We start from the raw sequence: 18485 nt of genomic DNA, 5'->3' as shown, positions 1-18485 counted from the left end.
GGCTTATAGGTGGACAAAGTTTTGAAATATGCCGTTCATTGAAGGCGCGGCTTATAACCCAGGGCGCCTTATGGTGCGGAAAATACGGTAATAATTGTGTGTGACTGGAGGAGATTCTTTCACTTGAAGTCATTTCTTGCTTCAGTTTTTGCAGGATTTGGTCTCCAGCTGACCTTTGAGCAAACACCAGCGAGGTATTGTTGTACGTGATTGTCACAATTTCATGCCTTTTGCTTTTGATGCGTGTGGAAGTCAATATAAGACACACACTCACTACACTACTTATTGTTGCTCAAAAGTAAGAATAAAGATGAGAAAAGAACAAGATGAGATGTTTGAAGTTTGAAATGAACAACCAGACCCTCCATGCATTCAACTATTCTAACAAGTCAACTCAAGTTTGGACTCTTAATGGCAGAACTAAAACAACTGAGCATCTACACACTTTGACAGAAGGACCTTCTGATGTTGTCATCTACACACTTTGACAGAAAGACCTTCTGGTGTTGTCATCTACACACTTTGACAGAAGGACCTTCTGGTGTTGTCATCTACACACTTTGACAGAAGGACCTTCTGGTGTTGTCATCTACACACTTTGACAGAAGGACCTTCTGATGTTGTCATCTACACACTTTGACAGAAAGACTTCTGATGTTGTCATCTACACACTTTGACAGAAGGACCTTCTGATGTTGTCATCTACACACTTTGACAGAAGGACCTTCTGATGTTGTCATCTACACACTTTGACAGAAGGACCTTCTGATGTTGTCATCTACACACTTTGACAGAAGGACCTTCTGATGTTGTCATCTACACACTTTGACAGAAGGACCTTCTGATGTTGTCATCTACACACTTTGACAGAAGGACCTTCTGATGTTGTCATCTACACACTTTGACAGAAGGACCTTCTGATGTTGTCATCTACACACTTTGACAGAAAGACCTTCTGGTGTTGTCATCTACACACTTTGACAGAAGGACCTTCTGGTGTTGTCATCTACACACTTTGACAGAAGGACCTTCTGGTGTTGTCATCTACACACTTTGACAGAAGGACCTTCTGATGTTGTCATCTACACACTTTGACAGAAAGACTTCTGATGTTGTCATCTACACACTTTGACAGAAGGACCTTCTGATGTTGTCATCTACACACTTTGACAGAAGGACCTTCTGATGTTGTCATCTACACACTTTGACAGAAGGACCTTCTGATGTTGTCATCTACACACTTTGACAGAAGGACCTTCTGATGTTGTCATCTACACACTTTGACAGAAGGACCTTCTGATGTTGTCATCTACACACTTTGACAGAAGGACCTTCTGATGTTGTCATCTACACACTTTGACAGAAGGACCTTCTGATGTTGTCATCTACACACTTTGACAGAAGGACCTTCTGGTGTTGTCATCTACACACTTTGACAGAAAGACCTTCTGATGTTGTCATCTACACACTTTGACAGACAGACTTCTGATGTTGTCATCTACACACTTTGACAGAAGGACCTTCTGATGTTGTCATCTACACACTTTGATAGAAGGACCTTCTGATGTTGTCATCTACACACTTTGACAGAAGGACCTTCTGGTGTTGTCATCTACACACTTTGACAGAAGGACCTTCTGGTGTTGTCATCTACACACTTTGACAGAAGGACCTTCTGATGTTGTCATCTACACACTTTGACAGAAGGACCTTCTGGTGTTGTCATCTACACACTTTGACAGAAGGACCTTCTGATGTTGTCATCTACACACTTTGACAGAAGGACCTTCTGGTGTTGTCATCTACACACTTTGACAGAAGGACCTTCTGATGTTGTCATCTACACACTTTGACAGAAGGACCTTCTGGTGTTGTCATCTACACACTTTGACATAAGGACCTTCTGGTGTTGTCATCTACACACTTTGACATAAGGACCTTCTGGTGTTGTCATCTACACACTTTGACAGAAGGACCTTCTGATGTTGTCATCTACACACTTTGACAGAAGGACTATCTTGGGATGATTCTATAAACTGACAGTAGTGTCACTTTTTAGGCAAGAAGCCAAAGTCAGTCTTTCCAAGAGAAAGAGTTTAGGTCGTGTCTTGTGTTCAGTGATTCCAGATCTGCAAAAAGATCTCCGCAGTAGATAACATCTAATATCCTGTGAGCCATATGGACACCATAGAGGAATAAGTGGAACCGTCTGTGGCAGAACCGTTTTCATAACACTACTTTGACAGCCTAGAAAGAAACGTGTTACCAACAGCAGAACGTAGGAGGAAGGTGAAGGGAGGAGCAGGACAGATCCAGGCAGGGAAAGGAAATCTGCTTATGGTTGAGGCTGGAATAGAACGGGAGCAGAAGACCTGTGGTGGTTTCAATGATCCGTCAGCTGGGTGACATGGATGACGGGGGGAGAGGCGCTGGGTGGAGGTCCACACCAACAGGCAGAGGTTCTTGCCAAGTGGACCTCATGTGTCTCGCTGCAGAGGAGAAGCAGAGGTGATCCATCAAGTCACTGCAAGTGTTGACAGTCACACACAAAAAGTGCTGACAAAAGTCCACTGATCTCCTTGGATCACATGTTCCTCTCAGGAGAAGATGTGAACTTTCTAAACTGTTGCTGCACTTTCCTCACCACACACACGAAGGGAATAGATCATAGACAAATATTATATATTCATAACATATTGTATGATAAATGTATAATTTAATGTGTGTATATATATATATATATATATATATATATATATATATATATACAGTGGGGCAAAAAAGTATTTAGTCAGCCACCGATTGTGCAAGTTCTCCCACTTAAAATGATGACAGAGGTCTGTAATTTTCATCATAGGTACACTTCAACTGTGAGAGACAGAATGTGGAAAAAAAATCCAGGAATTCACATTGTAGGATTTTTAAATAATTTATTTGCAAATTGTGGTGGAAAATAAGTATTTGGTCACTTCAAACAAGGAAGATCTCTGGCTCTCACAGACCTGTAACTTCTTCTTTAAGAAGCTCTTCTGTCCTCCACTCGTTACCTGTATTAATGGCACCTGTTTGAACTGGTTATCTGTATAAAAGACACCTGTCCACAGCCTCAAACAGTCAGACTCCAAACTCCACTATGGCCAAGACCAAAGAGCTGTCAAAGGACACCAGGAAAAGAATTGTAGACCTGCACCAGACTGTGAAGAGTGAATCTACAATAGGCAAGCAGCTTGGTGTGAAAAAATCAACTGTGGGAGCAATTATCAGAAAATGGAAGACATACAAGACCACTGATAATCTCCCTCGATCTGGGGCTCCACGCAAGATCTCATCCCGTGGGGTCAAAATGATCATGAGAACGGTGAGCAAAAATCCCAGAACCACACGGGGGGACCTGGTGAATGACCTGCAGAGAGCTGGGACCAAAGTAACAAAGGTTACCATCAGTAACACACTACACCGACAGGGAATCAAATCCTGCAGTGCCAGACGTGTCCCCCTGCTTAAGCCAGTGCAGGTCCAGGCCCGTCTGAAGTTTGCCAGAGAGCACATGGATGATTGGGAGAATGTCATGTGGTCAGATGAAACCAAAATAGAACTTTTTGGTATAAACTCAACTCGTCGTGTTTGGAGGAAGAAGAATACTGAGTTGCATCCCAAGAACACCAGACCTACTGTGAAGCATGGGGGTGGAAACATCATGCTTTGGGGCTGTTTTTCTGCTAAGGGGACAGGCCGACTGATCCGTGTTAAGGAAAGAATGAATGGGGCCATGTATCGTGAGATTTTGAGCCAAAAGCTCCTTCCATCAGTGAGAGCTTTGAAGATGAAACGTGGCTGGGTCTTCCAGCATGACAATGATCCCAAACACACCGCCCGGGCAACGAAGGAGTGGCTCCGTAAGAAGCATTTGAAAGTCCTGGAGTGGCCTAGCCAGTCTCCAGACCTCAACCCCATAGAAAATCTGTGGAGGGAGTTGAAAGTCTGTGTTGCTCCGCGACAGCCCCAAAACATCACTGCTCTCGAGAAGATCTGCATGGAGGAATGGGCCAAAATACCAGCTACTGTGTGTGCAAACCTGGTAAAGACCTATAGTAATCGTTTGACCTCTGTTATTGCCTACAAAGGTTATATTACAAAGTATTGAGTTGAATTTTTGTTATTGACCAAATACTTATTTTCCACCATAATTTACAAATAAATTCTTTAAAAATCCTACAATGTGAATTCCTGGATTTTTTTTTCACATTCTGTCTCTCACAGTTGAAGTGTACCTATGATGAAAATTACAGACCTCTGTCATCATTTTAAGAGGGAGAACTTGCACAATCGGTGGCTGACTAAATACTTTTTTGCCCCATTGTAAATGTATATGTACAAAAGCCAAAAGCAGTGAAGTTGTCACGTTGTGTAAATGGTAAATAAAAAGAGAATACAACAAATCCTTTTCAACTTATATTCAATTGAATAGACTGCAAAGACAAGATATTTCATGTTCACACTGAGAAACTTTCTTATTTTTGGCAAATATTAGCTTATTTGGAACTTGATGCCTGCAACATGTTTCAAAAATTAGCAAAAAAGAGTGAGAAAGTTGAGGAATGCTCATCAAAGACTTATTTGGAACATCCCACAGGTGAACAGGTGGGTGCCATGGTTGGCTATAAAAGTAGATTCCATGAAATGCTCAGTCGTTCACAAACAAGGACGGGGCGAGGGTCACCACTTTGTCAACAAATTAAATTCTCCCAGGAAGTGTTGGTTGTCATGCCGACGATGCGCAGCATAAAATGACAAATTAGTGTGAATCAAGATCCCAGTTGATTTATTTTTCATCGGCCCTATGTACGCTCATTTAGAAGAGAATATTGTTATTCATATTATTTCCCATGCCAAACATGTTTCAAAGTTCCTTCAATAGATTAGATTCAAACTTGGAGGTTTCACTGTGTTTTATATTTGAAGATACATTTTGAAAGAGTGCTAGAATGTGTCCAAGACAAGTTTGGCTTAGAGTTCCTGTTTTAGACTTTTTACTTCAAACAATTCAAAATGCAACAAGCGACGTCTTACATTAGCTTGGTTTCATGTGACTTGGTCTAAAAGGGCAAAAATGTGCGTGTGAACGCCATGACTTCACAGTAGTATCTTTCAGAACAAAATGGCTGATCACGGCCCTAGGGGCTGATCTTTGGAGCCAGCGATGCATTGTGACAATGACATCTTATGATGTTGACAGTTCCGTGTATGAAGCTTTACAAGACAACAAAGTTGCAGATCCATGTTTTCCTCACAATTATAATAAATCAGTGTTTCCCACAAGACAGGCATCTATTTGTGGTGGTGTGGTCGGGGGGCGGGGCGAGTGGCGGCAGCGCCGATGACCAAGAAGAACGCGGAGTTGGAATATAATTACAACATTTTATGTACATATTTATATACAGATTTGAACAATTAAGTGATTCACTGAAATATATTTATTAATTGTGGTTCTTACAAAAAATATATCTTATAAAATATAAAAGCTAAAATGTCTCTTAAAGCTCTGCCCCTTTAATTAGTGAATACTAAATCATTTAACTTTAGCCTACTACTACAACCATATTATTTACCAGCAACATGAAGTGAAACAGAGGCAGAGGTGTCCTGCCACAGTCAGTCAACCTCCTCCTCCTCCTCCTGCTGCTGCTGAACAGGTCGCACCTGTGGTCCGGACTGTAGGCCTACCTCCTCTCCAAGTCGAGCCCTTTTCGGCCGTTGAAAATATTTTTCTATACTCATCTGTGTGAAGGAGTGAACATCCAACATTAGAATTTATTACTAACGAGCAGAACCGCTCTATGTACAGTGCCGTCTAACCAGCAGCTCAACACATGCAGGGTTCAACGTTAAGCTTTTTTTCTACTTGCCTAACTTCTCAAATCTACCTGCCCCAATATTTTTACTAGTCCTGCCTAGGTTTTTTTCTGGCTGTGTAGTGCTCATGGCTTATATCTTACTAGAATCCTTCCCGTTGACTATTTACAACACTACACAGTATTTATTATTATTATTATTATTATTATCTATAATTACATTTAAATGGCATTGCATACATGCAAAATTAAATGCTATTTCACATTATTTGAGCAGTAGCAGTGACACCCATCTGAACAGGTCAGCCACCTGTTTAAAGCCCGATCACAGTTGAAATCTTGAAATGAAGGGCCTTTAATGGCCAAAACATTAACCTGGACAACATTTTAACAGCTGGTTGGCTCAGATTTTATTCTTTTCATTGCATTCACATGCTGCAGTGGACAGTGGACAATTTAGCTTCAGTCCATGTGTGTTTATTGACAACAGGGCTATAACCTGGACACGTTAGCTCGTCGGTTAAACGCTCGGTGAAATCGCGGATTAACGTTAAATATATGACGAGCCGCGAGCGATGCAGCTATAACCTATCTACCTATAACACCTGTAAAAATGAAGCAATGCTACCACGCTAGCAAGCGTTAGCTAGCCGGCTATGAGCCACCAAGCTGCTAACTATCGCCAAAAGGCACCATTTAAGTTTTTTTCCCCATGGCATCCTGGATCAAGGCTTTCAGCAGCTTTTGGAGGTTTGAGGTAGAAACGTAGGAAGCACCATCATTATGAAAAGTAGCCGGCAAGTATTTTTATCCCGTCCGTCCGTCCGTCCGTCTATTCTTCTTCTTCTTCTGGCCCACCAGGTGAATTAAGTGCTATTGGCGGAGTTACAATGCATAGTAGGCTACCGCCACCTACTGCACCGGAGGTGTAACTACAAGCAACATTCACAGACAGAGTCCCATTGCTTTTATGAGCGGTCGAGCGAGTCAAAAGCCGAAAAATCCATTTGTGGCGGACGTAATTCTTTCGTGGCGGGCCGCCACAAATAAATGAATGTGTGGGAAACACTGTAAATCATTCACATGATTGCTCCTTTTTGGCAGACTTATTGTCCAACCACCTAGATTTTCCCCTCACTCAATTGAGACAATAACTAACCAAAACAACTGCATTTAGTGGAGATAATAATGAGTCATGAATTGGAATATGGGATCCATTATTCAAATTTGTTTTAACTATTAAATGAACCTAAAATATGACTTTTTTTTAATCTTTGTGGTAAATATTGGACACAAACTTATGAGATGTGACACTATTGTTCATTCTTTTAATGCTTTTATTAAATGTTTTATAAATGGCTGTGATGATAATGTCAATGTTTAATCACTGTTATGTTGGACGTCTTATTAATATTAATACTGTTGTTGATGTTATTTATTGTTGTTTGACTACTTTTGGATTGTTTTGTGTCACGTTTGTGTGTCCTCTCAGTGACTCTGTTGATTGCTATTCTGAATGTTGCTGGACCGAGTTTGGTTTTGGAATTGGAATTGTCTTGTTATTGTATTATTGTGTATTGTTCTGTTGGACTGATTAATAAAAAAATTCAAAACCACACAAAAACACAAATGCATGTTGACTGAGACAGAAATCAACTGACAATTTAGTCAACAAATCTCAATTTGACAGAAACAAAATCCAATCATATTTAATTTTGTCTTTTAAATGGGAGGGTCAACTTTAGAAAATATTTAATCAAAGATCAATTAGCAGCGTTCGAGAGAATGACTTATGAATCAGGTGCTTTTCTTTGTCAAATAGGGAAGTTATATCCCCTCCCCTCCCAAAACACTGTATTTTACCAGTTCAAAATGGTAATATATACCCATACTTGCCAACCCTCCTGGATTTTCCGGGAGACTCCCGAAATTCAGCGCCTCTCCCGAAACCCTTCCGGGACAAATTTTCTCCAGAAAATCTCCCGAAATTCAGGCCGAGCTGGAGGCCACGCCCCCTCCAGCTCCATGCGGACCTGAGTCCGCTTTCCAACAATAGAAACAACGTCTACAGTAAAGCAGTTGGTCTGCCGTAAACAGCAATGTTGTGACACTCTTAAACAGGACAATACTGCCATCTAGTGCATTTGATGAAAGCCCTTTTGTGCGTGCCACACAGCAATGCATCATCAGAGTTCAGCATGGTTAGAAAGATAGTGACAGAGAATAGAACAAGGATGGACAATTCAACCCTTAACTCAACAATGAGTAGATGAGTGTTATGTGTGTGTATATGTGTAAATAAATGAACACTGAAATTCAAGTATTTCTTTATATATATATATATATATATATATATATATATATATATATATATATATATATATATATATATATATATATATATATATATATATATATATATATATAATAAATATATATTTATAGCTAGAATTCACTGAAAGTCAATTATTTCATATATATATATATATATATATATATATATATATATATATATATATATATATATATATATATATATATATATACATATATATCCATCCATCCATCCATTTTCTACCGCTTATTCCCTTCGGGGTCGCGGGGATATATATATATATTAAGGCTGAAACGACGCGTCGACGTAGTCCACGTCATCGGTTACGTAAATACGTCGACGTCATTTTTGTGTGTCGACGCGTCGCATATTTACGTCACACTACCGTCATGGCGGAGCGCAAAGCAGATGATGCGAGCGGTGCGAGCGAGGGAAAAAAAGCACGCCAAAAGTCGTCAAAAGTGTGGGAGTATTTCAATAAACGGCCTAATAATGTTGTAGCGGCGAACAGCTGTCTCGTCAGCTGACGCGCGAGCTCGCAACCGTGGCTGCTGAGCAACCAGCCAAACCCCACTTAATAAAATTATATTTTATCTTAGAGCACATCCGCATCCCTATTCACCTAGGCAACCCCAGGAAATGTATATAATTCGGCATTATTTCGGCCAGTCGGCTTATATGATCAGAGCCGATCAGTTTACGTTCATGCGCAGGTATAATGCGGGGCGCTCCCGTCTCATCTGCTGGTGCGCGAGCCCGGTAATTAGACCGCTTTGTCAAATCAAGGAGTACAAAAGACGCCAGCGCAGAGTGGAAAAAGGTTTAGTTCATTACAGATAACCAAGAGTTGTGACAAAAGTGTACCAAAACTAAAAGCTTAGTCTGGAGGCTAAATACACACGCTGTTTTGTGTAACTGTTGTTTAGTAAGGAAGTGTTGATATTCTTTGCTTAGTTTGATAAATGTTGGAGCAGTTTGCTTCATCAGGAGGGTGAAGTCGCTCAACTTCTGTCATGACTTGGACTGTGGAGTTTTTGTTTTCCCAAGATGCAAGAGAATTTGGATCGGACATGGCTTGAAGGTGGGTACATGATTTATTTAACACTATAATTACAAAGAAAGGATCAAACAAAAAGCGGGCACAGGGGCGGAGGTACAAAACTAGACTATAAAACACAAAACTTGCACATCGGCAGAAACTATGAACAATTAAACAAAACACTAACTGTGGCTTAATAAACAAACTTACTGTGGCATGGGATCATGAACAGGGCTTGAAACGCGAGGATAGCAGGGTGAGAAAGGCTATGACTCCAGGACGAACAACAGAAAATGAAAAGCTTAAATAACACAGACATGATTAACAACAGGTGCGTGACTCAAAACAGGTGCGTGACATGACAGGTGAAACTAATGGGTAACTATGGTGACAAGACAAGGGAGTGAAAAAGCCAGAAACTAAACAAAACATGACTAAGACAAAACATGATTACACAGACATGACAACTTAAAGTGTTGGATTTAAGTGTGTTGGATCATTGGCTGCTGGTGAGGGCATAGAAAAAGGGGCATTTTTCTACCAGTAGACAGCGTTTAAGATTGAGTGTTTCACTGCTAAATTAATAATATATTTATATTGAATATGGATTTTAAATATGTATCTAAATAGGTGGTTAATTGGTTAGGTATTTATGTATTTGCATATTGGGTTTTCTGCTGCATTTATCTATTGTGTTTCTGGGTTTAAATGTATTTTATATGTATCTTGGTGCATTTATGTTGAGACAATTTATTTAAAATCTGTTTTAACTTAAAGGGAAAAGATGTGTCCATTACCTTGCACTTGTTTAATGGTTAAGAGTTTGATAGCCTAATTAATAATTGTAAATCATGGGATTGATAATTGATTGATTTTTTACAGCATGTTAATCTTGTGGTGTTTTGTCCTTAAAGGTTTTTCACCTACTAAAGAAGCTAAAGGCTACTAAAGGCTACTAAAGACAGCTAATGACAGCTAAAGAAACTAAAGTCTACTAAAGTCTACTAACACTGCTAAAAAGACTAAAGGAGAAAAAATAAGCTGTTTCTTCGTTGGAAAAACTGTTGCAAACTAAAGGAAAATAAAAGGAAAAAGTAACTACGGTCTGGTCTTTTGAGTGAAATCCAGAAGCCACATTCAGCATTGGTACATCCCTTCAAGTGTGGGATAAGCACAGCGAAAAAAGCAAAACACTTGACAGTTGTTGTATGCACACTGTGTGGAGCGGAAATGGCCTATCATAGCAGCACAACGGCTATGAAGGAACATTTGAAAAGAAAACACCTGACAGCGTTCTTGCCATCACCATCAACTAGTCAATCGTCCGCGTGAGTATACGTTGTCATCATTACACAAAAACATGAATGTGTCATTTGTATCTGCGTTGTAAATTCATAAACTAAAACACCGTTTCGCGTGCCTGTTCAGTGTTTACAAAGACGCTAACGCTAACGTTAATTAGTTGTGCAAATACCTTTTACAACATTAACAGTTACATATACTATGTACAAACCAACAATTAACTTTCACTTTAATCATACTATCATTGTTGTGTTATTAAGCAAAATAAGCAATACTTTTACTTTTGTTGAAATGTTTACACTTACATACACTGTTACAGAATATTTCATTTTGCACTTTTTTGTATTGGATGTTTATCTTTATTTTTGCACATTTTAAAGCAAAATAAGCAATACTTTTACTTTTGAAATGCTTATACTATTGCAGAATATTTAGATTTGCACTGGATGTTTACTTTTATATTTGTACATTAAAAAGCAAATAAGCTACTTTTAATTTTGTTAAATGTTAAAAGTTTTAAATGTTTACATTGTTACAGAATATTTTGTCATGTTGTTGTCAATGTTGACTTTTTTTTGTAAATATATGTCATGCCTTTTGAAAAAACTGGCCTACATTTATTTTTTCATCTTCATTTTAAATAAAAAAATAATCGATGAAAGGAAAAATAATCTATAGATTAATCGAAAAAAAATCTATAGATTAACCGATTAATCGAAAAATAATCTATAGATTAATCGATAGAAAAATAATCGTTAGCTGCAGCCTTAATATATATATATATATATATGAAATACTTGACTTGGTGAATTCTAGCTGTAAATATACTCCTCCCCTCGTAACCACGCCCCCGCCCCCAAACACGCCCCTTGACCCCGCCCCCACCCCCCACCTCCCGAAATTGGAGGTCTCAAGGTTGGCAAGTATGTATATTCCATATAATATATAATATCACACAACTCTTATGCTTAAAGGCTGTTGCTATAGTTATTATCAATTGTGCTGAAGTTGTACTTTTCTATCTGTGCAAAGGGACAACTTGCAAATCCAAGATTGCGAGTGGTCTCGTATCAAGTGTTTGTGTCCAGTCTCTGCCTGCTGACTGCCAAGGACGGACATCGAGTACCTCGACGCAGACACTTGCGTGACTTAAATGCAATTCTATCGTCAGAATGTCATACCCGAATTTTGTTTCAATGTTTTAATTGAATGCACTTCATTTATTTGCTGCAAACGTGCTCAGAGTTAAGGTGTATTTGGAAGAGGAATGTTGTCAGTAAGCACAACATTCTCCTCAGTCATACAACTTCTGCACTGACCCACGCTGCCTTGCTTGAGTTCCAGCACCATTTGTGTGATTGGTCTGCAACTTTACATGATTAAAATGCAGATTTGTTGTTATCAATCACATTTGTCAAATGGCTACTTTTGATAACCATTGTAATACAAAATAAGAGTTGAGATATTGGCCTTGGCAGAGTGTGAGGGGTCTACATCATGAAGAGATGACAAAGCAGCAATGGAAGTCAGCAGTTGAGCTTTTAGCGTGTGAGGAAAATGGTGTGGAGACATCTGTTCAACAGGCACAATACATTTGATATATACTTGATTCAATCCTTCTGCCTGCAAGTTTCATTCCTGCAGTCATACTACACTTTCACATACTTTGCAGCAGTTTGTGTGCCAAACTTATGCAGCAAGTCTTTTGTCCATTTCTTTACATTTATGAGGCAAGAAAAACTCACTGATACATTATGCTTGCTACAATTGCATTTAGTCACTAACAGAGGTGGGTAGAGTAGCCAGAAATTGTACTCAAGTAAGAGTACTGTTACTTTAGAGATTTATTACTCAAGTAAAAGTAAGGAGTAGTCACCCAAATATTTACTTGAGTAAAAGTAAAAAGTATGTTGTGAAAAAACTACTCAAGTACTGAGTAACTGATGAGTAACATACACACACATATCATATATATATATATATATATATATATATATGTATATATATATATATATATGTCTTAATAAGGTTATCCAAAAAATAGTGCTCGATACCGTAGTAGAGCGCAATATATGTATGTGTGGGAAAAAAAATCACAAGACTATTTCATCTCTACAGGCCTGTTTCATGAGGGGGGGTACCCTCAATCATCAGGAGATTTTAATGGGAGCATTCGCATACCATGGTTTGTATAGGGCACAGAGTGGGTGGGTACAGGCTGGCGTAGGGGCGTGGTGATTGGCTCATGTGTTACCTAGGAGGTGTTTCCGTCTGTGGCGGCATGCTGTTACAATTTCGCTGCGCTTGTTGAGGGATGACAGGTCTGGACGGTAAATAATAAACAGTTTCTCTTTCAAGCATAGGTTGCATCTTTTATTACCACTATTGTAAGGTGTGCTGGATGCAAGAATTTGCCATGTTATTGAATATTCAACATTATTGTCTTTGAGGTCCCAAATGTGTTTGCTGAGTTCTGTGGTATTTCGCAGGTTTTGGTTCCTGAAAGAAGCCTTGTGGTTGTTCCATCTGGTTTTGAATTCTCCCTCGGTTAATCCTACATATGTGTCGGATGTGTTAATGTCCTTGCGTGTTACCTTAGATTGGTAGACAACTGATGTTTGTAAGCACCCCCCGTTGAGAGGGCAATCAGGTTTCTTTCGACAGTTACAGCCTTTATTGGTTTTGGAGTCGCTCTGTCTTGGGGCCGACGGCTCATTTATATATATATATATATATATACACACACACACATTTATATGTATATATATATATATACAGTATATAATTTATATTTATTTATTTTGCCGTTTTTGTTTACATGTTAAAGGTGTTTTAATGAATATACATGCATGTTTAACACATATAGATTCCTTTCTTTCATGAAGACAAGAATATAAGTTGGTGTATTACCTGATTCTGATGACTTGCATTGATTGTAATCAGACAGTAGTGATGATAACGTCCACGTTTTCAAATGGAGGAGAAAAAAAGTTCCTCCTTTCTGTCTAATACCACATGAAAGTGGTTGGTTTTTGGCATCTTATTTGTCCAGCTTCCATATTCGTTTTTATACACTTTACAAGAAATACATTGGCGGCAAACTCCGTAGCTTGCTAGCTTGTTTGCGCTGGCTTTCGGAGACTCTTGTTTTGAAAGCGCAAGCGCGATGGAGCGGCACTTTTATTGTGAAGACAGGAACTGTGCAGTCAGTCTTTAGGCTTTTGACGGGATGTACGGTTGAAATAAAAAAGGGTCTTTTTTCCTTCACACTTTTGATTGATTGATTGGAACTTTTATTAGTAGATTGCACAGTACAGTACATATTCCGTACAATTGACCACTAAATGGTAACACCCCAATAAGTTTTTCAACTTGTTTAAGTCAGGTCATGTGACCGCCTGGCTCTGTTTGATTGGTCCAACGTCACCAGTGACTGCATCTGATTGGTGGAACGGAGTGAACGTCACCAGTGACTGTATTTGTTGAAACGCAGGCACTATGAAGGTCTGTCTGACAGACCAAAACAAACAAAGCGTGCATTAACAGATCGATAAAAATCAGTAGCGAGTAGCGAGCTGAATGTAGATAAAAGTAGCGGAGTAAAAGTAGCGTTTCTTCTCTATAAATATACTCAAGTAAAAGTATGTTGCATCAAAACTACTCTTAATTTATCCCAAAAGTTACTCAAGTAGATGTAACGGAGTAAATGTAGCACGTTACTACCCACCTCTGGTCACTAATATTTGTGAATTTAACGTCATTATGTTCTAAAAAATTGTTGCCCACTTATTAAATAAAACATATGTTAAATGTTTAAAAACTTAAATAAGACGAACTAAAACACATTTTTAAAATACAGGAAGAAGAAGCCCACCAACTGTAAAAATAGAAGTGTCATTGAAATTGATAAGTATTTTCTGTCATGACTTGGACTTTGGCTTGGTTTGTTCTCCCGTGGTGCAAATGAACTGGACTGGTCAAGGCTTGAAGGTGCGTACATGATTTATTTAAACTATCAAAAAAGGAATAAACGAAAAGCGCGCACAGGGGCGGAGGTACAAAACTAGACTATAAACACAAAACTTGCACATTGGCAGAAACTATGAACAATTAAACAAAACACTAACTGTGGCTTAATAAACAAAAACTTACTTGGCATGGAACCGGCATGAAAAAAAGAGTAGCAAGGGTCATCAGGGTGTGGAGAGAGTGCAGGAGCATAAATGCGGGGATGTCGTCAGCACGAACAACAGAAAATGAATGAACTTAAATACTATGGACATGATTAGTGAAAGCAGGTGCGTGACTCAAAACGTGAAACAGGTGCGTGACGTGACAGGTGAAAACTAATGGTTGCTATGGTGACAAGAGTGCACAATGAGTCCAAACGTGGAACAGGTGCGTGACGTGACAGGTGAAACTAATGGTTGCTATGGTGACAAAACAAAACAAAAGTGCACAAAAAGTCCAAAATTTAAACCGAACATTACTAAAACAAAAGATGATCACACAGACATGACATTTTCTTGTACATAAAAGGCCAAAACACCTCAAATATGGGCCGTTACGCCCAACTGGGGCCTTTTGTTCCAACTTCACAATAAATCTAAATTGTTGTCTTTTTAACTCAAAGTCTGATAGTATGCTCCTCAAATTGTGTATTGGGAGTACACACACATACTGTCTGTATCTAAAGTGTTATGTAACCTGCACCCCACACTGATCAAAAACATTAGACCAGTGGTTCTTAACCTTGTTGGAGGTACCGAACCCTACCAGTTTCATATGCACATTCACCCAACCCTTCTTTAGTGAAATATAAAAATGTTTTCAAATTCAAGACAAAGTTATATGTTTTTGATAACAGTTTAGTATGGGGAAAATATTCTAAGTAACAAAGACTTCATTTGGAGTTTTTTGGTTAGGGTTAGAGCAGGGGTGCTCATTACGTCGATCGCGAGCTACCGGTCGATCTCGGAGGGTGTGTCAGTCGATCACCAGCCAGGCATTAAAAAAATAGTCCTAAAAATGAGCGATCATAAATCTTCACTATGACGTCACTTTCGTCACTTGATTGACATTCACGGCACCCGAGGGTCTTCTGAGATGACGCTGGCTGCTGCCAGCTCATTAAAATTACCGAATGGAAGGCGAGAAACACTTTATTTCAACAGACTCTGGCGCCGTACCTGTCGTCAAAACTCCAAAGACCGACTGCACAGTTGCACAATAAAAGCTCTGCTTCATCCTGCCTGTGCTACCAAAATAAGAGTCTCAGAAAGTTGGCGTGCAAAAAGCTAGCAAGCTACGGAGTTTGCCGACAATGTATTTCTTGTAAAGTGTATACAAAGGAGTACGGAAGCTGGACAAATAAGATGCCAAAAACCAACCACTTTCATGTGGTATTGGACAGCAAGGAGGACTTTTTTTCTCCTCCATTTTCGAATGTCATCGGAATCAGGTAATACACCAACTTATATTCTTGTCTTCATGGAAGAAAGGAATCTATATGTGTTAAACATGCTTGTATTATCTTTAAACACCTTTAACTTGTTAACAATATTAACTATATGTGTTAAACATGCTTGTATTATCTTTAAACACCTTTAAGTTGTTAACAATATTAACTATTTGTGTTAAACATGCTTGTATTATCTTTAAACACCTTTAACTTGTTAACAATATTAACTATATGTACTCAGTGGCCTAGTGGTTAGAGTGTCCGCCCTGAGATCGGTAGGTTGTGGGTTCAAACCCCGGCCGAGTCATACCAAAGACTATAAAAATGGGACCCATTACCTCCCTGCTTGGCACTCAGCATCGAGGGTTGGAATTGGGGGTTAAATCACCAAAAATGATTCCCGGGCGCGGCCACCGCTGCTGCCCACTGCTCCCCTCACCTCCCAGGGGGTGATCAAGGGTGATGGGTTAAATGCAGAGAATAATTTCGCCACACCTAGTGTGTGTGTGTGACAATCATTGGTACTTTAACTTTAACTTTAAACATGCTTGTATTATCTTTAAACACCTTTAACTTATTAACAATATTAACTATATGTGTTAAACATGCTTGTATTATCTTTAAACACCTTTAAGTTGTTAACATTATTAACTATTTGTGTTAAACATGCTTGTATTATTTTTAACCACCTTTAACTTGTTAACAATATTAACTATATGTGTTAAACATGCTTGCATTATCTTTAAACACCTTTAACTTGTTAACAATATCAACTATATGTATTAAACATACTTGTATTATCATTAAACACCTTTAATGAATTAACAATATTAACTATATGTGTTAAACATGCTTGTATTATCTTTAAACACCTTTAACTTATTAACAATATTAACTATATGTGTTAAACATGCTTGTATTATCTTTAAACACCTTTAAGTTGTTAACAATATTAACTATTTGTGTTAAACATGCTTGTATTATTTTTAAACACCTTTAACTTGTTAACAATATTAACTATATGTGTTAAACATGCTTGCATTATCTTTAAACACCTTTAACTTGTTAACAATATTAACTATATGTGTTAAACATGCTTGTATTATCTTTAAACACCTTTAACTTGTTAACAATATTAACTATATGTGTTAAACATGCTTGTATTATCTTTAAACACCTTTAACTTGTTAACAATATTAACTATATGTGTTAAACATGCTTGTATTATCATTAAACACCTTTAACTTGTTAACAATATTAACTATATGTATTAAACATACTTGTATTATCATTAGACACCTTTAATGAATCAACAATATTAACTATATGTGTTAAACATGCTTGCATTATCATTAAACACCTTTAACTTGTTAACAAAAACATATATTTCATAAATAAGTAAATATAAATTATATATATGAATGAGGTAGATCCCCACGACTTGATCAATTGAAAAGTAGCTCGCCTGCAGAAAAAGTGTGAGCACCCCTGGGTTAGAGGGTTAGGGTTATAATAAGGCCATGCCAAATAAGGCATTAATAAGTACTTAATAATGACTAGTTAAGAGCCAATATGTTACTAATTTGCATGTTAATAAGCAACTAATTAATGGTGAATATGTTCCCCATACTAAAGTGTTATCATGTTTTATTACTGGTGCACAAAATGAAGCGTGCATGAACATCACCTTGTTCAAAGAACAAAAGCAACACAGTGCATAAACTCACAACAAATGACACACCTGCAAATCAGTCTGACTTCTGCTGTTGTCGTATCCGTAATACGCCGATAGGGAGAAGTTTTTATTTACACGATGAGTCGGGTGTGTCTCGACCTCCACCGAACCCCTGAGGCCGACTCACCGAACCCCTTGGGTTCCATCCAACCCAGGTTAAGAACCACTGCATTAGACCTTTACCAGTGTTCTTCAACTAGTGCGCCGTGAGATATTGTCTGGTGTGCCGTGGGAAATGATGCAACTTCACCTAATTGGTCCAAAAAATATTTTTTGCAAATCAATAATTCTAATAATGTGCCGTTGTCTAATGTCTGTGCTGTGTAGAGCTCGGCAGGGTAACCATGTAATACTCCATACCAGTAGGTGGCAGCAGGTAGTTCATTGCTTTGTAGAAGTCAGAACGTGTCAAGGATGGTTTGTCGTGATCCCGATATGCAGAGCACAGCAGGGGACGGCGTGCAGGTAAAAAGGTATGTAATGCTTAAACCAAAAATGAACAAAAGGTACCGTATTTTCCGCACTATTAGCCGCACCTAAAAACCACAAATTTACTCAAAAGCTGACAGTGCGGCTTTTAACCCGGTGCGCTTTATATATGGATTAATATTACGATTCATTTTCATAAAGTTTCGATCTCGCAACTTCGGTAAACAGCCGCCATCTTTTTTCCCGGTAGAACAGGAAGCGCTTCTTCTTCTACGCAAGCAACCGCCAAGGTAAGCACCCGCCCCCATAGAACAGGAAGCGCTTCTTCTTCT

At 38.6% G+C, this 18485-nt stretch overlaps 1 protein-coding gene across 3 annotated transcripts in view; it reads right to left on the bottom strand.

Annotated features, from left to right (window-relative positions):
• snx16 (sorting nexin 16) overlaps nt 1-18485 on the bottom strand; it is a 49110-nt gene that overhangs the window by 6660 nt on the left and 23965 nt on the right. Inside the window, exon 7 of one of the 3 annotated variants that reach the window (XM_061964864.1) lies at nt 2373-2489. In XM_061964864.1, coding sequence (XP_061820848.1) covers nt 2395-2489 — 95 coding nt within the window. In that variant the 3' untranslated portion in view covers nt 2373-2394. Of the gene's footprint in view, nt 1-1969; nt 2490-18485 lie in introns of those variants that run through there. The other 2 variants (XM_061964863.2, XM_061964862.2) reach the window with 2 other exon arrangements.

The sequence above is a fragment of the Nerophis lumbriciformis genome, linkage group LG07 (assembly GCF_033978685.3).
Source record: "Nerophis lumbriciformis linkage group LG07, RoL_Nlum_v2.1, whole genome shotgun sequence".
Taxonomy (NCBI): domain Eukaryota; kingdom Metazoa; phylum Chordata; class Actinopteri; order Syngnathiformes; family Syngnathidae; genus Nerophis; species Nerophis lumbriciformis.
Note: the sequence above shows the minus strand (reverse complement) of the source record. Positions and strands in the feature narration are given on the sequence as shown.